This window comes from Quercus suber, unplaced genomic scaffold (genome assembly GCF_002906115.3).
Source record: "Quercus suber isolate HL8 unplaced genomic scaffold, Cork oak 2.0 scaffold_419, whole genome shotgun sequence".
Lineage (NCBI taxonomy): Eukaryota > Viridiplantae > Streptophyta > Magnoliopsida > Fagales > Fagaceae > Quercus > Quercus suber.
Genome location: NW_027069870.1, coordinates 105,268 through 130,253, shown reverse-complemented (window position 1 = coordinate 130,253; position 24,986 = coordinate 105,268). Strand labels below are relative to the sequence as shown.

Sequence of the window (24,986 nt, the reverse complement as noted above, 5' to 3'; positions counted from 1 at the left end):
TAAGAATAATGAAGCAGAAAATGGTTGAATCAGTCCTAAACTTGTATGATTTTCATAAGCAGAGCTCAAGTATCATCTCAGACCTCCATGGGCTACAACTGGAAATTTCAAATTCACCCTTGCTAATTACCTAATCTTTTTAAGCTAAGAAATGGTAATTCTTAGGATCTCCCCATGAAAAATAGAGGAAATTATATATATATATATAATTCAATTATTACAAATAGGGAGGTGAGATTTGAACTATCATATGGGGATATATATATATATATATATAACACCCAACTCACTTAAAGGTGGATCTCACATTTATAAGATTTACCCCTTCTTGAGTGGGATGGTGTATGTCCGTGTAATATAAAATAAAAATTTCCTCATACGAGGATATCACTATCCTAGCCAAGCCATAATATATTGAAGTCATAAATGAATCATGGCCTCTTTCTTCTATTTTCTAGATATCTTTAGATGATCATGCCCTACTTCTTTATTTTCCAGTTATCTTTAGAAGGGACTCGTTCCCACACCATTACACAAAATGGTCCATCTTGCAATATTTTAGACAGCAAAATCAGCCTCTTTGGCATAAATAAATGGCTATATTTAATACTTTTTTTTTTTTGGCCACCTATATCATAACCAAATTACTAATTATTGTTGTACATGCTGAATTATATACTATCGTACACACTCCATTTGTGTAACAAATTTCATGATTATATCTAAATCAAGTTTTCAAAATACAATTTCAGCTGTGTTTTGTATACACTATGTATAACTGTCACCAAAAAAAAAAAAAAAAAAAACATGCTTACACAGCGGGTGAAATGAATAATGCCTTGGAACCTCATGTTTATTGTAATCTTATTCTGGGTTTAATAAATGAAAGTTTCTTTCTTTGAAGAAAAGAAAAAGAACAAACAAAAACAAGAGAAAGGGTGAGTTTCCCGCCCAATTTTGTATGACACACTTCCATTAACATATGAAGAAACAAAAAGACCAAAACCATCACAACTCAAAAACTATCAAACACTTAGCAGAGCCCACAAGTAGATAATGATTTGTACAAACATAGGCACAGCTTGTTACACACCAAGAGGCCGCAACTTCTTCCTAGACCTCTTGAACAAGGCCACAACTCTCTCCCAACTCTACCAAACCCACGCCCAAATCATCCTCCATGGCCTTCACCACGACCTCTCCACCCTCACAAAACTCACTCACAAACTATCTGACTTCAAAGCCATTCACCATGCACGTCTACTCTTCCTCTCTACCCAAAAACCTGACCTTTTCCTCTTCAATGTCCTTATCAAAGGGTTCTCCACCAATCACTCACCTTCCTCTGCCGTTTCACTCTACACCCATTTGAGAACAAGGACTACTCTTAAGCCTGATAACTTTACTTACGCATTTGCTATATCGGCAGCCTCGGGTTTGGAGTTGGAAAAGTTTGGTCTTTTGTTGCACGCTAATGCGGTTGTTGATGGGTTTGGATTCAGTTTGTTTGTTGGGTCTGCGGTGGTTGATTTTTACTTCAAGTTTTCACGTATTGAGATGGCGAGGAAGGTGTTTGATTTAATGCCTGAGAGAGACACGGTTTTGTGGAATACTATGGTTTCCGGGTTGGTGAGGAACTGTTGTTTTGGTGATTCTATAGAGGTTTTTCAGGATATGGTTAAAGGTGGGGTGAAGTTTGATTCTACAACTTTGGCAACTGTGCTTCCGGCTGCAGCAGAGTTGCGGGATTTGGGAGTGGGAATGGGGATTCAGTGCTTGGCTTTGAAACTTGGATATGATTGTGATGAGTATGTGACAACGGGTTTGGTTTCTTTGTATTCAAAATGTGGGGAGATTGACACGGCAAGATGGTTGTTTAGGCAGATTGATCAGCCGGATTTGATAGTTTGTAATGCAATGATTTCTGGGTATACTTGCAATGGTGAGACCGAGTCTTCAGTGAGGCTATTTGGTGAACTGCTAGCTTCTGGGCAGAAAGTCAATTCAAGCACATTGGTAGGGTTGATTCCTGTCTTTTCGCCATTCAGGCATCTGCAGCTCTCTTGCTGTATTCATGGTTTCTGTGTGAAATGTGGTGGTGTTTCACATGCTTCTGTTTCAACTGCATTAACTACAGTTTATAGTAGACTAAATGAAATTGAATCAGCACGGCTGCTTTTTGATGAAACTCCAGAGAAAAGTTTGCCATCTTGGAATGCTATGATATCTGGTTATACTCAAAATGGGCTTACAGAGATGGCAATTTCTCTTTTCCGGAAAATGATGTTTGAAGTCCATCCAAATCCTGTCACAATTACAAGTATTCTTTCGGCTTGTGCTCAGCTTGGGGCTTTAAGTCTTGGAAAATGGGTTCATGGCTTGATTAAGAGTGAGAATCTCGAGTCTAATATATATGTCTCAACTGCTCTAATTGACATGTATGCAAAGTGTGGGAGTATTGTGGAGGCTCGGCAATTATTTGACTTGATGACGGATAAAAATGTAGTCACTTGGAATGCCATGATTTCAGCTTATGGCCTCCACGGACATGGGAATGAAGCACTAAAGCTTTTTAATGAGATGTTGCATTCTGGGCTTCCACCAACCAACGTTACTTTTCTTTCTGTCTTGTATGCTTGTAGTCATGCTGGTTTGGTGAGGAAAGGAAATGAAATTTTCCATTCTATGGTCCATGATTATGGGTTTCAGCCATTACCTGAGCATTATGCCTGCATGGTTGACATCCTTGGCCGAGCAGGAAAACTAAATGAGGCCTTGAAATTTATAGAGGAAATGCCAGGTGAGCCAGGTCCGGCTGTATGGGGTGCATTACTTGGTGCTTGCATGATTCACAAAGACATAAACCTGGCCCGCGTGGCTTCTGAAAGGCTATTTGAACTGGACCCAGAAAATGTTGGATACCATGTCTTACTCTCAAATATTTACTCAGCTGATAGGAATTTTCTTAAGGCTGCTTCAGTACGACAAGTTGTCAAGAAAAGAAAGCTGTCAAAGACTCCTGGTTGCACTCTAATTGAAGTTGATGAGATGCCACATGTCTTTACATCTGGTGATTGCTCCCATCCTCAAGCAACAGCAATCTACAAAATGCTAGAGAAGTTGACTGGAAAGATGAGGGAGGCTGGATTTCAATCAGAGACTGTCACTGCTTTGCATGACGTAGAGGAGGAAGAGAAGGAGCTAATGGTCAAAGTTCACAGTGAGAAGTTGGCCATTTGTTTTGGCCTCATTGCTACTGAACCTGGAACTGAAATCCGAATCATTAAGAATCTCAGGGTTTGTTTAGATTGCCATAATGCAACTAAATTTATATCCAAGATTACAGAGAGAGTTATTGTGGTTAGAGATGCTAATAGATTTCATCATTTTAAGGATGGTGTCTGTTCTTGTGGAGACTATTGGTGAATTTTTTGTTTTCTACACCAGCCGAGGTATGTAGGTGTGGAACAAGCATCTAACTGTCCAGCTTCATAATCTTTTGTGTGTATGTGTGTGTGTGGGTGGGGAAGAGTTTCATACTCTTTGAAAAAATAAAACTGGACCCACCATACTAAGCTGCATCACGCATGGCATTTCACACCCATTTGTTATCTAGGATACTCAAAAGCATATAAGTTATACATCTGTGTAATTGTCTTACAGCAAAACATAATGAAGTCCAATGTTACTCAGGCCAACTCTTCGACTTAATTATACTCTGTTAGAAAGCATCATTCACTTTTCACATCTTGAAGAAGAAATCAAGGAATTGATTGCTTGGAGTAAATCACAGGATTGGAGCAATCAATCAAAGTAATAAATTGACAGTTGACTTATTTTCAAATTCTATAAATCTCATTAGAAATATGAGGTTCCATTGTAATGTATTATCAATCAAGTGAATGAAAGATGCACCCCTTTGGCTTTTGATGTTGTGGACATAGGTCTCAGTGACCGAAACTTGTTAGTCTCTTTAATTTTTCCTTTCTCATCTTCTCTTTATGTTCAATTATCTTTCAAATTTTGACATACTCAGCAAGGTCTTTTCAGCTTCTTCTTTTTTTTAATCCTTATATTTGGATTCTACCTACTGTTCAATATGAATCTTAAGCTACATTCTCCTTTTTAACCTTTCAAATTGAAATAGGTTAAATCCTCTTAATATCTTGCACAAAGGCATTGGCCAGATTAGATAGTAAAACACATGTCAAACCATTGTGCAAAGTATTCTTTAGATTTGCATGTTGTATTATGGTGACCTAGTAAATCTTCTATCGTTCTTTTCCTTTCTAACCAGATAGGTTTTTTTTTTTTTTTTTTTTTTAATAAATAGATTTAGAACAAGAGTCATCAGAAATCATTGGGCAGATGATTATATCCTTTTTGGACATTTTTGTTGATAATAGTGAAGGAGGTTAGCATTGCATCTGAGGGCAATGAAGATGTAACAGTTTGTTCTTTGGGAAGCAAAGAAAGCAAATTATAGGAGGTACATGTCACTTTAAACTTCACTCAATTTGACATGATGAATTTCTAAAAACTTTTTCTTTGAAAATGAGCTGGGAAGGTTTTAGCATGTTACTCTTTCCATTCTTCGCCATATTTATCTGCACTTTCTTTTCTTTTCTTTTTTTGTTCTTTCTCTTAGCCTTATTGACTGTAACTATTATAATTTTCCTGTTTCTGTACTTGTGTTTGGTTTCATGAGATAAGTTTCAGGTGCATAAACTGTGTATTGATGTGCAAATGTTTCAGCAGGTAGATCAAAAGAATCATAAGCAACATTTGTTTCAATTCAATTACAAAACTGTTTACATTGCATTTGCTACACACAAAATTTCACTCTTTCTTTATTCATTCTTGTGCATTTCCCCTTTGTTGGTTCTTACAGCTCATGATAACAAGAATGCATATGTATCTTCAATAGATGCGGAGAGCAAAGAGGACAAGAGGGAAAACACATACTCTAGCAATTAATTCCACAATTCTTAGTGTCAGGTCCCTTGGTTTTTAACACAAATGGATCAATTCGGACCCAAAGCAAGGAGAAGATAGAAGCCAAAAGGATTGACCATATGACAACGATTGTTGGTGTCCGGTTCTGCCTCCCCATCAGACCTTTAAGGAATGGGTAGAGATGGACAATCACCCAGAAGGCAAAGAAGAGCTTCCCAAATAGAGGTCCCCATGATTGGTATCCATTGTTTATGGCATCTGAGATCCCAGCAACAACTCCAACAAGGTTGATGATTAAGACTGTGGTTGGAGGGATTAAAAGGGTTGTCCATTTAAAGGCGTATAACTCTCCAAAGTCTTCATCGTCTGCTGACTTGGATGTGACTGTGAAGTTGGTGTCAATTCCAGCCAAAACCTTCAGGAGACCTTGCACAACAGCAAAGAGATGTGCTGATATACCACCAATGACCCAGAATTGCTCATTTCTCCACCATTCTTCAATGCTGACTCCACTCCATCTGAGCTCAAGAATACCCGTGGCATAGATCGAAATGAACAGGGCAATGAAGTAGAGACTTGCAAAAGTGCTTATCTGGATCATGATGAAATCAAGAATAGTTCTATTAGTAGACAAACAAAAACAAGTTGGAAGGCATTCTGGGTGACGCATGAACTCAGATTTTCCATGCTTCAAAATTTTCCATCTAGTTAGGAATGAATTAGTTTCCATGCTTAAGGTGTATGGAACTCAACTCTTATAAGAGATTATTGCAATTCATGTAATGTTCTGTGACTTTAAATGCTATTAAATAGAATGATTTCCTTATCGTCGTGTCAAATGTGTTTTAATTAATCATCTCCTATATTTCCATATAAAGGTTATTGATTATATTATTACCGGTGGCATGATGAATTTGTCAGTGAGCAAGCAGATGGCAGGAAGGGTACAATAGGCGAGGAGAGGTAACGAGGTGAAGGGATAGATAGTTGTGTTGGCATAGGCAAATCTCTCTAGCCACTTGAGCTTCTTATCATTGTAGCCATACCAACAAGGACAGTGGCGACTGAAAAAGATCTCAATGGAACCAAGGGCCCACCGAAGCACCTGGTTAAGCCTATCTGACAGGTTGATGGGAGCTGTACCCTTAAATGCTGGTCTACGTGGCATACAGTATATGGACCTCCAACCACGGCAATGCATTTTGAAACCTGTGAGGATATCCTCTGTGATAGATCCATAGATCCAACCAAGCTGCACATGAAAATGTGACAAATTTTCAGTATATTGGAAGGTCATTTGTAAAATGCAGTGTGAATGTATAATCATTGATTTCATATAAGAAAATTAAAAGTTCATGTTATCACATATTCTGAGGCAAGCAAATGTTTGTATGATTAGGTAATGAAATTCTTTTCAGGAATAGTGCAAAAGATGGGTTGCATTCCATTGTGAATTAAGTAATGATACTTGAGATATTTGAGAAAATCTGATCATGTCTTTAGGCACAAAGAATAGAATTGCTGACATTATACCTCAAGACCCCATTCAGTTTTGTCTTCATATCCACAACTAATAACATGAATGGCTTCTTTGAGCAGGGCAGCTGGACTTGAGGAAGGAGGCACACCACCCTGTTCCATCAAGGTTGAAGTCACAAAAATTGCGGACTGCCCAAACTTCTTTTCAAAATTCATCTGGGACATCATTAGCTCCTTGTCATCATCCATTCCTGCTTGAATATGATTAGAAGTTAGTTGAATAAAAGGTGTGTATATGTACTAAAGGACAGAATTCATGTTATAAGTATAATTAACAAGGTAAAGATCTCTAAAACCTTGTAGGTTTACACCCTCTTCAGTTGCTCCAAGCTTTGCAAGTTTTTGCTTCTTGCGGCGTCCAAAACATGGGCAGCAGTCACAGCTTACCATCTTTGGGCGCTTAGGACCTTTTGGAGGGTTATAGCCATATAAAGCTTGCCTTCTGAAAACACATCCTGTACCAACATATACAGGACCTTGAAGTCCATCTAGACCTTTCATGTTAATCTGCATTAGCAAAGGAGAAGGAACATTATATTTTATCTCTTATTTAAGAAATAAATATCATTTTAACAGTGAGCTTTTTTCAGTGACTTACATCAAAGAAGACCGTGTTTCTGTTGGCATAACGATCATTCCTATCAATGCCATCGAATCTTTGAGGGAATTGGACATAGCAAACCTTCTTTCCTACCTGGGGGTCCATCAAGAAACACATGGCCTCCCGCGCAGCTTTGCTGTTGTTAATGTAGTGATCACAATCCAAGTTCAGCATGAAAGGAGCATTGGTAAGCACTGCAGAGACGCGAACCTGAAAATTCTCAAAAGTATTAATAGAAGGTATGATAAAAATATGAAGTTTATAAAGGTGACGTTTTGATTAAATAGAAGGCAGTAAGTGCTTGGAAATCTTTACCAGGGCATTCATGGCACCAGCTTTCTTGTGATGTTGAAAACCAGGTCTTTTCTCACGGGAAACATAGACAAGACGAGGAAGCTCATTTCCTTCAGTATCATGGCCTCCACTGTGACCAAGGAAGACCTGAATCATACCAGGGTGATCCTTAGTATTGTTTCCTGGCCATGGCGTCCCATCTTGCATAATCCACCCTTCTGGAGGAACCTTCAAGGCTTTGGCCACAAGTGCATTTACTCTAACTTTGAATTCTTCATATTCTCTCTGTCAAAACACCAAAAACATTGATAAAACATGTTTATTTAAACATATTTTAAGTACTACAGAATGAATGGCATTAATGGTTTTAGTACAAACCTTCATAGCTCGACGTTCCTTAACAAAAGTAGGTTGGACTTTGTCCTTGAGATAATCAATCTTCTCGCTGAAGTACATCTCAGGGGCTCGAGGCTCTATGGCAAATTTCTTACAGAAAGGTACCCATTTCCTTGCAAACTCTGCAGTTTCAGACAATGCTTCAAATGTGAGCATGGAAGCACCATCATCAGAAATGTAGCATGAGATCTTATCAACTGGGTAGTCCATGGCCAAGATCGAAAGAATTGTATTTGCTGTAACAAGAGGAGGTTCCTTCATGGGATCCACAGTACTGACAAAGACATCTACTGGAGACAGCTGATTCGGTTCGCCCTCCCGCTCATACCTGCATTACAAATTTATAATTGTCATCATTGAATCTTGGAATAAAAATTCTCTGAGACATTTGGCTGCCGAATTTTTGTCTTGAAGCTCTTGGAAGTCGTAAAATTTAATTCCTAAGCCCAAAAGAACGATATGCTTTTGTTAGGTACGATTTCCAACTTTGAGTACATGTTTTGATATTATAGTAAATTATTACTTATCCTAAAATCAAAAATCAAAAACTAATAAGAATAGTGAATTTAATCATTTAAGTATTTAACAATTGTTCCAACACTTCAATAGTTCTTTGTCAAATTCCATAATCTTTTGCGTTTTTTTATCTTTTTCTGCCCTTACCCTTTTTAATAAATCCCATAGAAGCTATCACCAACTCTTTCTTCAATAACAGGGCTTACCAGTTCATAGAATACTTGGACACTGATATGAGAAATGCACAGACGCAACAACTTTTTACCTTGACAGTAGTGAAATTTTTTATCTCTAGAGAATACTCAAAACATGTTTAACTACAAATTCATTGTTTCTAATTCTACTATTTCCAAAACACAATACCTAAATGTGAAAAACGGTGCTCAAGTTGCAAGTATATTGATGTACCTGAGTGAAAGACGATCAAGGTAGGTCTCACGATCAATTGGGAACCATTTAGGGAACTGATCAAGGATCCATGAAATTGCAAACCAAATTTCACATGTAACAGATGTTAACCAGAGCCCAAACGCATCCTGCACTGGGTTCATGATTCTATATCGGAGGAAGAAGCACAAAATAACAAGCCGAGCAACAATCACCATCCGATAAGGATTGATTTTGCTAGATGCAATTGGTACTTTTCTCGAAAGTGGTTGCCTAGCTTCATCTAACCTGCATAGATTAACGACAACAATTGAGTCTTACTCCCAAATTTTGAAGTCGGCTATAGACCCTTAACAGATCAACATATTATTATAAATGTTAAGTTGGGATACGCCATAGTGAAAAATGATCTTTCAAACTTTGGCAATGAATTGTACGAGCAATTAATTAAGTCCTAAATGAAGTTGAAAGATTTTACTACACACATGGCCATGTCAGCGTCTTGGTCATCCTGTTCAGGCCCCAGGTTGCCTTGCTGCAATTTCCAGTCATCCATCCTCTCTTTCCAACCTTCCTCTTTCTTTTCATCCCACCTTGCACTTCCTGCGTTGTGCAAGCAAGATAGGTATCATAAGGAACCATGTTTCATCAATTGTGTTACACGAATTAGTAAAAAAAAATCTGAAAATATTTGCTGTTTCTAGATAGTAAAACTCAGAAACTGAAATGGTGTATAATTATTAGTATAAAGTTTTCTGAAGCCTAGACTTAAGAAACTTGAATAGAAAACTGTGGTGCAAGTCAAACCAATTGGTTTTGCTAAAAGAAAGTATATACAAAAATCTCTATACTATGTTTTGTAAATATATACTAAATAGAGGGAGTTGCATGAAAAATTATATCTTCATTTGAAATGGATAGTTTCATAATTCATATTAATTATTAAAAATGTATTTTCATTTAAAATTATGTATAATTATACAAACCTGGTTCAGAAACTGGATAGGGATGCACCCTTTTGTGCAATGAAGAAGATAGCATCTGGTCTCCATGAGCATGAGACGATATTGGAAATTCACCACTCACCTGCATGCACACATGCAAATATATTGTTTTACTTGAGGAACTGTTTGAATGCTAAAGAGATAGCAAGAATCTAAAATTCATATATATGAAGTAGTTTAACTATAAACATGAGCTTTTTCAATTCCCTTACCGGTCGAGATCTACCAGAGATAACTGGTGGGAATTGGGAGTTTTCTTCGTCTTCAGGGCCTCTTCCATAGCTCATCTTTCCATGAAGCATCGCTTCTGCCTGATATTTATGTTTGTTCCTCTCATCATCCATGTTGAACTCATGCTCAATATCATCCACATCCTCTTCATCTTCATCTCCCTCCACCCTTGGGCTCCCTTCACAATATTTACCAAAGAAAATCAGTGTACTTCTTTGCCATTCATTGTAAATCATGAGTTTATGAATCAAAAAACAAAGAAAATGTTTAATTTAATAATAGAGTTTTCAAAACTATATCCTAATAAAAAGTTATGAAATGATGTAATATCATAAAGGGTTATACTAGGTGTAACTCCTAATCTATCCCGTCAAAGATATGCATGTTTTTTGTGTTTTATTGATTACCTTTGAGACGCTTGTATCTGGTTTTGCACTGAGGGCAAAGTTGGCTTCCTTCTCTTCTCTCATACTCATAGCAAGGTCGGCAAACAGGAAAACCACACTCATTACAGGCCACAAACAAATCTCCATCCACTGTTAGTCCCACTTGGTCGCCACAAATCTCACAGAACTGGCCATCCAAGTTCCTCAAAGGCTTGTGCTGCACCAAAACCAAAAATACAAACATATATATTAGCCTAACACAAACATACATACATAAATTCATTTACACAAACTCTAACTTGGTTTTAGTTTCTTGTTTGGCTATTCTCGTATCATGGTGTACCTCTTCATGGCCATGAATGACAACAAGCTCATTGCGGTTGTGAGACCCGGCAACCAGACCGGCACTGGCTTCCATGTTGGGGTGTGCAGTACTGTGAGAAAAGTGAGAATGAGAGAGAGGTGAGGGTGAGATGGTGAGGGTGCTCCTTTCTATATTATGTATGAAGAAGGTAGGTCATAAGGGCTTATGTTCCTTCTCACCTAATGTGTTGTTGGTTGCAGGGTCTCCATTGCCTTGAAGTTAAGCTTCCTCTATTTTTCAACTACCATCCAAGCCTTCCCTCCAGGCTTATACTTTTTTTTTTTTCCTTTTTTTTTTTTCTCCAACGACCACTTTAGTTGTTCATTTTGTTTATATTAAATTCTCTTTTTTTTTTTAAACCAATAACAAATTTCTACTTTGAAATAAAACTCTCATTAATTTCTTTTCTTTTTACTGTTAAAAAAAAATTAAATGTTTCTTAATTAAGAGTATTTTCTGGATAGTTTTCTAATAATCAACTCTATTATCAAATATTTCTAAAACAATCCTTAATCAACAATTATCTCTTCAAATCAATTAATGAACTTTAGAATGTTATTACTTATTAATATAATACTTTCATAATCTAAAGCGAAAATAATATTTTTAATCATCTTTCTCATTTTTTTTTTCTCTGCTCACTTTCATCTCTTCCTTTAAAGTTTAAAAATAACTATTATTTTTTAAAAAACCAAAAATAACTATTATTTTTGCTTATGACCAAAAACTAGTTTCATATGAATAAATTCTAAGTACACTTCCTTAAGTACTATACTTTAAGTTTTTCAATTAAATTCAATTATATGATTTTATTGATTAATATAAAAAATAGGCGAAAAGCACATTTTCGTCCCTACATTTTCACACGATTTCCGTTTTGGTCCCTAAGTTTTATTTTTACCGCTTTTAGTCCCTATCCTGAAAAACGGTTCCATTTTTGTCCCTCCCGTTACATCGTAAACGGATTTTGCTGACGTAGCAAACGGAATTGATACAAAATGATAAAATAATAGCTACAGTGATCACTGTTATTTATTCCCGCCTTAAAAGTCACGTGTCCCTCACGTGACCATCCCTTTTTTTTGTTTTTTTTTTTTTTTAGACTAGTATTGATGCGATTCTTTTTTTTTTTTTTTTTCTATATTTTACAGATTATTTTTATTAGTGCTAGTGTTTAATTGGATACCCTTGATTCATGTACCTCATGGGGGTTTGTTGTTTTATTTATTTATTTGCTATTTTAATGATAATCAAAGCTGGTAGAAGTTAAGAATGTGGGTAGTATAACTTGTATAAGTTTTGATTTTCCGAAGAGGTTTTATTATTAATGGATTAAAGACTTTTATTTGATTGTTTTGACACAATATGAATTCCTATATCTGAATTCCCATCCTAAACACAAACGATTTTCCAATGAGCTTTTCTATTTTCATTCAGTAGGTTGAAATTTGCATTCATCTAATAAAATATTGAATATAATTTAGCATATTCTTGTCAAAGTAGATGAAAAATCATATATGCTAATTGTATGGTCTTACAGTTGCACATTTGTTTGATAGTTCTATTGCTATTGTTTGAGGTAATTTTTCAGCATCCTTATCAAACAAAATAAATATAGCACACAACTTACTATTATTAGGCGAAAAGCACATTTTAGTCCCTACATTTTAAGGTGATTTCCGTTTTAGTCCCTAAGTTTTATTTTTACCGCTTTTAGTCCCTATCCTGAAAAACGGTTCCATTTTTGTCTCTCCCGTTACATCATAAACGGATTTTGCTGACGTAGCAAACAGAATTGATACAAAATGATAAAATAATAGTTACAGTAACCTGATTGGTCACTGTTAGTTACTCCCCCGCCTTAGTAGTCACGTGTCCCTCACTTGACCATCCCTTTTTTTTGTTTTTTTTTTTTTTTTATCAGAACGTAATCCTCCCTAACCCAAATAAAACCCAAAATGACGCTATTCACACCTGAACACACATGACGACAAGACCCATAGATTTCTGCAATCCCTAATCTCTTACCTTACCCGTTGCTCATCACAAACCATAGATTTGCACAAAAAACCCACAAATCGGCAAGCTCAAAAAATCTCAAATCGGCAAGCATAATCACAGAGCTTCAGAGTGTTTGTGCGGAGCTGCGAAGGTATTATTTCTCTCCAACTCTCTCTCTCTCTCTCTCTCGTTATGTGTCTCTCTCTCTGTGTTATGAATGCCATCTGAATCTCAGCTGTTGGGTTTTGAGAATTTGGGTATTTTGAAATGTTGTGTTTTTTTATTGCTCTGGAATTTCAATCTCTCTGATTTATCTCTCTCGTTGTGTCTCACTCTCTCTCTTCCTTTCTCCCTTTATAGCTTTTGTAGTGGACATAATACTGACTATGATAGTGGAATATTTTTGGGATTTGCATTGTTTGGCTGTTGTGTGTTGCTTTTGGTATTTGTAGCTCTGTTTATTTACTTTTTGTTTTACTTTTGTTTATCAGGGACCACAATACTGACTGTATTTTTGTTGGCATTTGTGGTTGTTTGTATGTATTGTGTGTCACTATTGTTTATTAGGGACCACTATATTGACCTTGATATCTTTGTGTTGGTATTTGCATTGATTGTCTGTATCGTGTCTTGCTTTTCAAGAAGTGGCTGGGTCCATGTGAATGGGTTGTCGGTATTGTATGCTTTTTTATTTGTTTATTAGCCTAACAAAGTATTGTTAATTTCAAAAAGTGGATATCTTTTTTCATTCTGTTTTCTGCCCGTAACTTGCATGCAGGATGGATGAGTTTTTTAATCTGCATGTTCACCATGGTGGGCATTTCATGTGGGACCCTCAAGTGTATGTGGGAGGGACAATTGATATAGTGTATAATTATGACCCAGATAAGTGGTCAAAAGTAGAAATGGAGAGTATTTGTAGGGAGTTTGGCTACACTGAAGTAGATAAGTTATGGTATAAAATGCCTGGTGTGAACCCAGAGCACGCAAATTTTCATCAGGTGGTTGATGATGATGCTGCTATGTTTATGACTGATTTGGTAAAGGGATATGGGGAGATTCATGTGTTTGTGGAGCATCCAGTGCATGAACCAGTTGAAGTACCTGATAGTGAACTAGAAGGTGTAGGTGTAGATGCTGAGTACAGACCTAATTTTTCACAATTTGGAGGTCATGATAATGCAGAATTTGTTGATGATGAAGTTGAGGAGGTTTGTGCTGAGCAGGTTTGTGCTGAGCAGGTTTGTGTTAGGAGGGCTGGCAAAGCACCAGTTGTTGATGATCAAGTTGAGGAGAGTAGTGAGGGTAGTGAGGGTAGTGAGGATGAGAGGAGTGACTTAGAAGAAGAGCCAGAAATTCAACCAGTAAATATTGGTGAAGATAGTACTGATAGTTGGGACAATCAAGCTGAAGATGATGAGGTTGAACCAGGACAAATGGGTGGTGGTGTCATGAATTCTGACTATGAGAGTGAGGAGCTGCTTAGCCTTGACGAATCATCATCAAGCAGTGAGGATGGTGATGATTCAAGTGATGATGACATTAGCAGAGGTTGACAATTCTATTAGGAAAAGCAAATACCCAATCTTTAGGCCAGTAGCCAAAGCTGAGCACCTTAGGTTTGAGAAGGATATGTTGTTCATCTCAACTAAACAATTTAAAGATGCTATAACTGATTATGCAGTTGCTGGTGGGTGGGGTATAAAATTTGTGAAAAATGACTTGGTGAGAGTGAGAGCCCGATGCCAGCCAGGGTGCAACTTTGTTGCCTACCTTGCAAAGGTGCCAAGGGAGAAGAGTTTTAGATTGAAAACATTGAACATGGAACACACATGCAGCAGAAGTTATAAAAATCCAAGGTGCACAACATCATACATTGGGAAAAAGTTAGCGAAGAGGGTTAGGAGACAACCTAACATAAAGCTTAAGGACATTCAGGATGCTGTGCATGAGAAGTATGTGGTAAACATAAGTGCAGGCAAGGCAAGTAGGGCTAGAGAAAAAGCTCAAGATGCTGTTGATGGGGCCCACACTGCACAGTTCAACCAACTATGGGAGTATTGTGATGAGTTGAGAAGATGTAGTCTTGGGAGCACAGTATTGATGAAGGTGCATACTTTTAATGATGGTGATTTGGCAGCCGAGCATGAATTGGCAATTGGGCTACCATATTTTGAAAGAATCTACATCTGCCGGGAAGGTTGCAAGAAAGGCTTCTTGGCAGGGTGCAAGCCAATCATTGGTCTAGATGCATGCCATCTGAAGACCAAGGCAGGTGGTCAGCTGATGTGTGCTGTTGGCAGAGATCCCAATGATGAATACTTTCCCTTAGCATATGCAGTAGTTGAGGCTGAAACAAAGGACACTTGGACTTGGTTTCTTAATTTATTGCTTACTGACATAGGAGATGACAAGAAATGGGTGTTCATATCTGACCAGCAGAAAGTATGATGGTAGATTTATTGCTTGTTGAATTAATTGTAGTTGATGGTAGCTTCATTGCTTGCTGAATTAAATGATTGTGCTTTGCAGGGGTTGGTGAACACCTTTGTTGACAATTGGCCACAGTACGAGCACAGGATCTGCTGCAGACATTTATACAATAATTTGAGGAAACATCATCCTGGTGTCCTTATTAGAGACCTGTTTTGGAAAGCAGCCAAGGCTACCTATCAACAAGCATTTGAGAGGGCAATGAATGAGCTAAAGGAGGTGGATGAAGATGCATTCAAATGGCTGCAATCTCACTCAACAACTATCTGGGCTAGGCACATGTTCACAAGTGATGGCCAGAGTGACACCATCCTGAACAACATGTGTGAAAGCTTCAACAAGATGTTAGTTAAGTTCAGGAGCAAACCTATAATTACCATGGTATGCATAATTCTCCCTTTCATCTGCATTATGATCCATAGACCTGTGTAATTCATGAATGATTAATTCTCTATTTCTCTCTATGTGCTTGCAGCTTGAATGTATTAGGCTATATCTGATAACTAGATTTCAAGCAAACAGAGAAATGATTATGAAGGTGGAATATGAGTTGTGTCCTAAAGTAAGGAAGAGACTGTACAAGGAGAAGTTGGCATGCAGCAAGTGGATAGCATGTTGGGCTGGTCGTACGAAGTTTGAAGTGAAGAATGGGCTGGAGAGTTTCATTGTGGACTTGGAAGAGAAGAAGTGCAACTGTAGGAAGTGGGACATACTTGGCATGCCATGTTGCCATGCCATTTCTTGTATATTTTTCAGCAGAGAAGATGCTGAAAAGTATGTCAACGCTTGCTACAAAAGGACTACTTACATTGATTGCTATGAACCCATTATAGAGCCCATCAATGGCCAGAATATGTGGAGACCTAGTGGACTACCACCTGTGTAACCCCCTATCAAGAGGAGACCTCCTGGTAGGCCTAAGAAGAAGAGGGCACTAGAGCCTGATGAACCTAGAAGTCATAGAAAAAATAGAGGTCTAGGCATCTCAAAACAATGCAAGAGCTGTGGGAAATTAGGACACAACAAGAGGAGCTGCAAGGGAGAAGTAGGAGGGAACTCTTCCTTGCCTGGGAGTGCATCCCAAGCCAGTAGGACCATAAGTGCACCTCCACCCCCCACTGATAACCAATCCAATCCAAGACCAACAAGACAGAGGAAGAGAGGTGCAGTCACTAAAAGATAGCAAGCTGAAGCAGGACCTTTTTTTTTGTTGTGCTATATGTTGAAAGCACTCTTCATATGTTTATGTAACTGCTAGAACAATTGGCATTTTGGTATGCTTATATGATGGCTGACCAAGTCTTTTTTTTTGTATGAATGTGTTTGGTAGACTTTGTCCTACATTTTATAACTATTGTGGTACACCCAAAACAGTCATTGGTGTTAAATATTTTGTAATTATTTTGATTATTGGTAATATTGTGATGATTCAGCTTCCATTATTCAGATTTGCTGGTTTTTAGCTTTAATTTTTAAAAGGCTTAAACTCATGTCTTTTGGATGAAGCTTGAGTGTATTACATAGTCTATGCAAGTAATATTCAGTTTAATGTGCTGGAATGTTTGGTGATTATGCAGGTTTGGTGAGCATTGGAGTTTAATGTGCTGGGCAGTAGCCAGTTTTAGAGGTTAATGATGTTAAATGATGTTTTATGCAGTGTGCTGGGCAGTAGCCAGTGTATTATGCAGTCTATGTATGTTTTATGCAGTGTGCTGGGCAGTATCCAATGTATTACATAGTCTATGTATGTTTTATGCAGTTTAATGTGTAATGAATGTAGTTTTATGCAGTTTTATGATGTATGTTTTATGCAGTTTAATGATGTATGGATTAATGAATGTAAATTATGGAGTATGCAGTTTTATGATGTATGTTTTATGTAGTTTAATGATGTATGGATTAATGAATGTAAATTATGTAGTTTAATAAATGTAAGTCAATCAATGTGGGCATTGGAGTTCCAGTTTATGCAGTTTAGTAAATTATGTAATGAATTATGCAGTTTAGTAAATTATGCAGTTTAGTTTTAAGAGATGCTAAATATTTTGCATAACCCTTTGAAGGCACTGTTCAAATTATGCAGTTTATGCTATCTGATGTTTCTGCAGTTTAGTAAATTATGTAGTTTATGCCATCTGATGTTTGTGTAGTCAGCTCCATTTTCTTGCTTGGCAGACTCAAATTGCAGTGTCAAATTGCACAGTTAATATGAAATTGCTGTCTCCAATCAAAATTTTGTTATAACTCTTTTAAGGCACTATTCAAACTGCACAAACACTTCACAACAATGTAATAGATTGGTACACAAATCACAAATTAATTAAAACTACCATATTCCATTGCAAAAGTCTTGGATTACAAAGATAATTACACCAAAAATCAGGCCTTCTCCCACTAATACATACCAACACAAATTATGGCATTTTTTCACTAATACATACCAACACATGCCAACACCAAAATTCAAGCCTTTTTCCACTAATACCTACCCACCTAATGACCCATTCCCCCCCCCCCCCACCTATTTAGCCAACCAAAAGAAGCACCATACAGAGTAGCATCCCACTTATCACCAGAGATAGCCCCAGCCAAATGAGCAGCCTCTTCTCTCTCTTCCTGTAGCCTACAATGGCAGTTTCAAGGGTCAAAATCCGTTGCCTCTGCTTCGGAATCAACACCTTGCCACGCTCGCAGATTTCATCATCATGCCACTGAAAAAATTTACACTTGCGTCCAACCTGACACCCAAGGGGCAGATAAAACCCATCATATCTTCAACCAAAATCATGAAAAACAAGAACAAATAGAATTAGCAAATAGTATTAGCACAATATTCGAACACTTGTATTAGCAAAATACAAGAAAACCAAATTTATATTGTCAGCTGAGAAAACCAATTTTTAATTTTTTTTTTAATTTTTTATTTATTTAAGAAAAGAAGAAATTTAAAAACCCAGAAACTATATAGAAATTTATAAATTTAAAAACCCAGAAACTATATAGAAATTTAAAAACAAGAAATTTAAAAACGTTACACGAAACGACCTTACCCAGAACAAATTTTAAAACCCAGAAACTATATAGAAATTTAAAAACATTACACAAAACGACCTTACCTAGAAAAAATATTAAAACCCAGACAAAATCACTATCTTACCCAGTAATTTGGACACCCGTAGAACCTTCTTCTAGGCTTGTCAGGTGTCCACGAAATGACCAAAACAGGTTTCTCCGAGCAGAAGCATCGGGTTGGGCCCCTTTTCCTCAAGCTTCCACTCGACGACATCGAGCTTGAATCCATGGAAAGCAGTTGATTTGAAGATGGTTTTCTGCTGTGTGGTGAGCGAGGAGCTGATGAGCAAGGAGCGAGGAGCTAAGGAACTTCAATCTGTGTTGTGACTGATGAGCGAGGAGCTAAGAAAATTTGGGGGTTAGGGATTTCTATTTGGTATTGGCGTGATTTGGGGTTTTATTTAGGTTAGGGAGGGTCACGTGAGGGACACATGACTACTAAGGCGGGGAGTAACTAACAGTGACCATCCAGGTTACTGTAGCTATTATTTTATCATTTTTTTATCAATTCCGTTTGCTACGTCAGCAAAATCCGTTTATGATGTAACGGGAGGGACAAAAATGGAACCGTTTTTCAGGATAGGGACTAAAAGCGGTAAAAATAAAACTTAGGGACTAAAACGGAAATAGCCTTAAAATGTAGGGACTAAAATGTGCTTTTCGCCATTATTTAATTCTAGAACATTTTTTTTCTCTCTTTTATTTATTAAAACTATCTAAGAAAGAAGAAAAAAATTATGCAAAAAAATAAAACCTTTAGAGAGAAAAGAGTCTGTTTGGCATCAGTTTCAGCTTTTAGCTTTTAATTTTTGTGTACAACTTTTTAAAACCTCATTTTTTCCTGCATTATTTTTCACCTTTTCAAATTTTTTCAAAGTACAAATATAATTTAGCACACTTTCAGCAAAAAGTTTAGCAAACAGCTAAATAAGCTGTAAATGAACACTAAGCTTAAAAATAGTAAAACCTTAGAAATAGCTATTATATTACCATTTTGTTTCGGTAGTAACACCCCATGTTCCACCCCAAGAATAGTTTCAAGTCATTCCAATGTGTTTCGGCCATTTTGGATTCAGAGACGGAGATAGAAGTTTGTGTTAAATATTATTATTAACAATGCAATGTGTTATATTATGTTATATATGCTAGAATGAATGCAAAAGGGAAAGTATAGAATAAGAACACTGAGAACACGAGGGTTACATGGTTCAGCCTTGTCGGCCTACATCCATGAAGGAATCCCTTAAGGGCTACATCTTTATTGTATAAGAGTATAGTACAATAACTTATGTTACAATGAACCCTAACATGAGTATATATAGATGATTAAACCCTAGACTACTAGTACAAACAGGAATGGGCTTGGGCCTATTGAATTGGGCTAATATGTCTAATATATCTCTAACACCCTCTCTCAAACTCAAGGTGGAAGCTTAATAAAGGCTTGAGGTTGGATAAACATGAGAAGATAACTTGGAGTTGCCTTGAAGAATGCCTTTGAAGAAACCACAATAAAGAATATACCAATTAACCAATTTTGGAGTTTCAAATGAAAAAACGGAGTCCAAAATTGGAATCTACGCGAAAAACTGAGCAAGATAGTCTCTTCCAAAAAATTTTGACTTTTGGTCAAAGGTCAACGCAAAAAGTCAAAGTTAACTGGTCCAGGGTCAAAGTCAATGGATACTGGTCCAGGTCGTTTCCGGGTCGGGTCATGGATCGAGCAGCAGAGCTGCTGACGTCATCCTATGACGTGTCGCTAAAGTGGACAAGGGCTGATGTGGACGTGCTTATGTGGCTGCTGACGTCATCATGTGACGTCAGATGACATCAGCAGCTGTTGTCACGCATGGGAGGAGTGTGCGTTTTCACCGGCACATGGAGAAGAAGCCAGAAGCCAGGGAGGCGCGTGGAGGCGAGTGTACGCATAGACGATGGTCGAAATCTCAGGTTCTATAGATCGGTGGACGAGGAGGCCTTCAGGGCGGCGCGTGTGCCAATAAAACGATCTGGAAGTCAAGAATGTGAGGTGGCGCGGGGAGATTTTCCAAAGACAATTGCAGCGCGTGGAGGCGCGTGGCAGGGCTTCGGGTGACCGGATTTCTGGGTTTTGGTTGCGGGAGGTCGTGGAGCACATCTGTGGTGTTGGTTTCATCAGGCGAAGCATGGATTTGCGCAGATCTGATAAGTTAAGCCACGGCTTGCTTGGTTGTTGGATTTTGACATAGCACAGAGCCATGGTCACTGTGAGATGCTGTGGAGTCTGGATCCAGCAAACCAACATGTGTGACTTCAAATGGTGGTATGCACGTGAGAATCTTCTTTGCTGTGTAGAGATGTTTGTTTGATGCCAAGAATGAAGTTTGGCTCTGATACCATGTTAAATATTATTATTAGCAACGCAATGTGTTATATTATGTTGTATATGCTAGAATGAATGCAAAAGGAAAAGCATAAAATAGGAACATCGAGAACACGAGGGTTACGTGGTTCAGCCTTGTCGGCCTACATCCATGGAGGAATCCCTTAAGGGCTACATCTTTATTGTATAAGAGTGTAATACAATAACTTGTGTTACAATGAACCCTAACATGAGTATATATAGGCGACTAAACCCTACACTACTAGTATAAACAGGAATGGGCTTGGGCCTATTGCATTGGACTAATATATTAAGAAACTATCAACAAATAAAAAAATACAAAATAATTATTTCTTAATATATTAAAATACAATTTATCTATTAAAAGAGAAAACGACATTCTTTTAAATGACAAAAATCATCAATATTAGATTTGTACTTATTGGTTTTTAGACCCCTTAAAACAACAATTGGATTAACCTAGTTTATTAGCCAAGTGATTAACTTAGTCAAATTATGCAAATCTAGGTTAAACACAATCAAACAATCATATAAAATACAATGCAACGAAAATATAAAGAACACAATGATATGATCACCTAGGAAAACCAAACCGGTAAAAAACATGGGAATGATTTAACCTAGCTATCCTCAAGGTAAACTGAATCCACTATATGAAAAAATCGAAGTTCATACAAAAGGACTTACAAGCTCCCCGCTCGACTTCCTAATACTACCCACCAGTAAAACTTATTGACACGACCACGTGCAAGCTCCGAATCCACGAACTCCTTCTTTCTTAGATTCTCCAATCAAGATACAAGCACCCCTGCTTGTTTTTCTTTAAGCTCCAATGGCAGTAACTGAATTGATCATCAAGATGTTGATATTATCTCTATCTTGAAAACCCTAAGTTTATGTGAAGGAAAGCTCCTCAAGGATCTCACAAGAGATTCACACAAATCGCAAATATGAGCAACAAGAGCATCCAGAGTTACTCTAAAAACGTGGATAGGGTTTCCTTTATATAGTGGGAGAAGTATATCTGAAACCCTAATCCTTAATGGGCTTGGACTGAGTTGGAAAATTGTGCAGAAAAACGTTCTGCCCGAGATTCGATCGATCGAGTCTAATTTTCGATCGATCGAGCCAAGCCGAAAGTCACTAATACTTCTGCAACCACTCGATTCCAACTTTAGATAAAATGCCCACACTTTGAGCAAGTCTAAACAAGACTAACAACATGTTTTGATCATGGTTTGCCAATAATACACATTAGAGTTCAAAATACATAAAATCCTAAGTCTTTAGAACCTAACAAACTCCCCTTTTGGCAATCCGTGACAAACACACAAATTAAAAGCTCAAAGTTTACAAATAAAAGCCCTTTACAAAAATAATGCTCATAACACAAATTCAATTGTAACTACTATCCATCAATTGCAAGTGTAGACAGCAGCTCAATTGAATCAAATTGTATATTCCTGAAACACCAAACAAAATGCATAAACGCATGTGTGACAAAAAAACAGTAAATCAACAAATAAATTCTTGACTTCACATAACACAAAATAAAGACATATACCAATGAAGAACTTATAAATATAAATCAATAAGAAGTGAAACAAGAAACAAATATATCAAAATAAATTCTAACTCTCCCCCTAAGTTAGATACATCAAAAAGTTTTTATATTCTCCCCCTAAACAAAACAAACAGGTCATCTATGTCTCCCTTTTTTTGCAACGTATTGACAAAGACTACCTAATCAGAAGGTAGACAGAAAACATACGCAACAGAGTAAGAGAAAATAGAGAATTAAGGGAATACAAAACAAGCTCTATAGAAAATAGAGACAACTCCCCCAATGAAGAGCAACAACTCCACCTAAGAACCACAAAGGTTAAAAAAAATTTCTCCCCTTCTAAAAATAGGAAAAACAAAACAAGTGTTTAGGAAAAATAGTTTTGGGAAAAAATAAAAGAAGTGGGGAAAATAAAAACACACAAACCAAAGTTAAAAACTAAGGTGAGGATACACATGAAAAAAATATTCTCTCTTTCAATCAATGCAAACTTGACACTATGTGACAAAAAGGGGGAGACATAGATGACCTGTTTGTTTTGTTTAGGGGGAGAATATAAAAACTTTTAGACCACTTGTTGGTTTTTAGACTCCTTAAAACAACAATTGGATTATCCTAGTTTATTAGCCAAGTGATTAACTTAGTCAAATTATGCAAATCTAGGTTAAACACAATTAAACAATCATATCAAATACAATGCAGCGGAAATATAAAGAACACAATGATATGATCATCCAGAAAAACCAAACCGGTAAAAAACCTGGGGAGGATTTAACCTAGCTATCCTCAAGGTAAACTGAATCCACTATATGAAAGAATCGAAGTTCATACAAAAGGACTTACAAGCTCCCCGCTCGACTTCCTAATGCTACCCACCAGTAGAACTTACTAACACGACCATGTGCAAGCTCCGAATCCACGGACTTCTTCTTTCTTGGATTCTCCAATCAAGATACAAGCACCCCCTCTTGTTTTTCTTTAAGCTCCAATGGCAGCAACTGAGTTGATCGTCAAGATGTTGATATTATCTCTACCTTGAAAACCCTAAGTTTATGTGAAGGAAAACTCCTCAAGGATCTCACAAGAGATTCACACAAACCGCAAATATAAGCAACAAGAGCATCCAGAGCTACTCTAAAAAAATGGCTAGGGTTTCCTTTATGTAGTGGGAGAAGTAGATCTGAAACTCTAATCCTTAATGAGCTTGGGCTGAGTTGGAAAATTCTGCAGAAAAACGTTCTGCTCGAGATTCGATCGATCAAGTCTAATTTTCGATCGATCGAGCCAGGCCGAAAGTCACTAATACTTCTGCAGCCACTCGATTCCAACTTTATATAAAACGCCCACACTTTGAGCAAGTCTAAACAAGACTAACAACCTGTTTTAATCATGGTTTGCCAACAATACATATTAGAGTTCTAAATACATAAAATCCTAAGTCTTTAGAACCTAACAGTACTAACTCATTTTCCATAGGTAAAGACAAATCACAAATAAACAAATAATTGTACAAACAAAAAGAGCCAAATACAGACAAAATACATACTATGCACACAGGTCAGTGCTACAATTCACACTATAATAAACTGATTTTATAAAATTTTAGCAACTAACCATTCAAAGTTTCAAACCAATTCCACTTTAAAAGGCTCCACACAATATACCAGAACAATAAAAATAAAGACAGACAATCTAGTACCGTAAGTTTCTAAACCAATTCTACTTTAATAGCAAATTATTTGTTTTATAATAAAAAAATACAACTATTTGGACGGCAAAATTAAAGAGAAATACAAGAGTTCATGGGCGAAAATGGCCAAATACCACCATTTTCAGAAATTTGTAGCAAAAAACACTATTTCGAAGCTATATAGGGAAATACCACTTCTTCTAGAACTCATGTTTATGAAACTCGAGTTTATGAAACTATGGAGGGAAATGGGTTGGAAAGAAGAGAGATTTCCTTAATATGCTAATATACACGTACGAGAGTCTTGGAAGCGTCGGGCACATCATGGTCGACAAACCTACAAAACTAAGTACAGATACCATTGTAATAGAGTTCACCGTAGCAGAACCATCATGGTCAACCCTATATGAGAAGAGGTGTGAGTTGGAGGTGTATTGTCGATAGCATGGGTTACGAGTTCCTAAGGCACGCTCAGCCGAGTTACCTAGAGATGAACCTGCCAACATTCTTGCTCATCTTGAACAAGAGAGCAATCAAATTCAAAGGCAATTAGACCGTTTTCATGCAATCCAAAAAGCTAAGAAGCATCTAAAGGGGAATGCACAAGAGTGAGCCATCAAGTCTATTAATGAAGTTACTGCATTAGATGATGAAAGAGATATTTCAGACTTCTCAGATTCAAGTAATAATGATTTTCAAAAATTTCTACTTACGAACATTAGATGTTGTTGTTAATGTCTACACGTTCTGTGCAATATAAAATATTGTTGTTAATGTCTGACAACTGATGATTATGTACATTCAACTTTTGCAAATCTAAAGATTAACTGTTCATTAACTGTTGAGTTTACACGATTTTTTTCATTCAACGATTTCGAATTTTTCAACAAATTCGGATGATCAATACATTAGTACACAGTTTTCCATTTAATTTTCACGATTTTGTACATTTAACAAATTCAAACTTTTCAACAAATTCAGATTATCTATACATCTAATCTACACAATTTTATTTTGTACTTTTAAGATTTTATACAATCAACAAATTCGAACGATCTGTACATCTAATGTACATAATTTTCTCTTGAATTTTCACAATTTTGTACTTT

General features: G+C 37.0%; 2 protein-coding genes across 3 annotated transcripts; one reads left to right on the top strand and one right to left on the bottom strand.

Annotated features, from left to right (window-relative positions):
* Positions 1-818: 818 nt before the first annotated feature.
* On the top strand, positions 819-5,788 carry LOC112026133 (pentatricopeptide repeat-containing protein At4g30700). Of its 2 annotated transcripts, none has more exons than XM_065761565.1 (2): positions 819-3,452; positions 4,407-5,788. In XM_065761565.1, exon 1 carries the CDS (start codon positions 1,057-1,059, stop codon positions 3,424-3,426), a length of 2,370 nt encoding a protein of 789 aa, XP_065617637.1. In that variant the 5' UTR covers positions 819-1,056; the 3' UTR covers positions 3,427-3,452; positions 4,407-5,788. The 2 variants fall into 2 exon arrangements, with proteins under 2 accessions (XP_065617637.1, XP_065617636.1); XM_065761564.1 differs by having other exon boundaries at positions 4,334-5,788.
* LOC112026131 (cellulose synthase A catalytic subunit 7 [UDP-forming]) lies at positions 4,771-10,805 on the bottom strand. Its single transcript, XM_024058809.2, has 13 exons — positions 10,654-10,805; positions 10,332-10,527; positions 9,906-10,102; positions 9,676-9,775; positions 9,175-9,292; positions 8,711-8,977; positions 7,769-8,114; positions 7,412-7,675; positions 7,094-7,306; positions 6,792-7,002; positions 6,490-6,686; positions 5,855-6,208; positions 4,771-5,548 (listed from the first exon to the last, which is right to left on the bottom strand). The coding sequence occupies exons 1-13, from the start codon at positions 10,726-10,728 to the stop codon at positions 4,967-4,969; spliced, it is 3,120 nt and encodes a 1,039-aa protein (XP_023914577.1). The 5' UTR covers positions 10,729-10,805; the 3' UTR covers positions 4,771-4,966.
* Positions 10,806-24,986: the final 14,181 nt, after the last annotated feature.

Bases quoted from the DNA above. Each gene is read 5' to 3' on its own strand.
- LOC112026133 (XM_065761565.1), top strand. From the start codon at position 1,057: ATGATTTGTACAAACATAGGCACAGCTTGTTACACACCAAGAGGCCGC.
- LOC112026131 (XM_024058809.2), bottom strand. From the start codon at position 10,728: ATGGAAGCCAGTGCCGGTCTGGTTGCCGGGTCTCACAACCGCAATGAG. The intron at 7,676-7,768 runs GTTTGTACTAAA...GTGTTTTGACAG, and splicing joins AGGAACGTCGAGCTATGAAG to AGAGAATATGAAGAATTCAA. The intron at 6,687-6,791 runs GTTTTAGAGATC...ATATTCAAGCAG, and splicing joins AGAGGGTGTAAACCTACAAG to GAATGGATGATGACAAGGAG.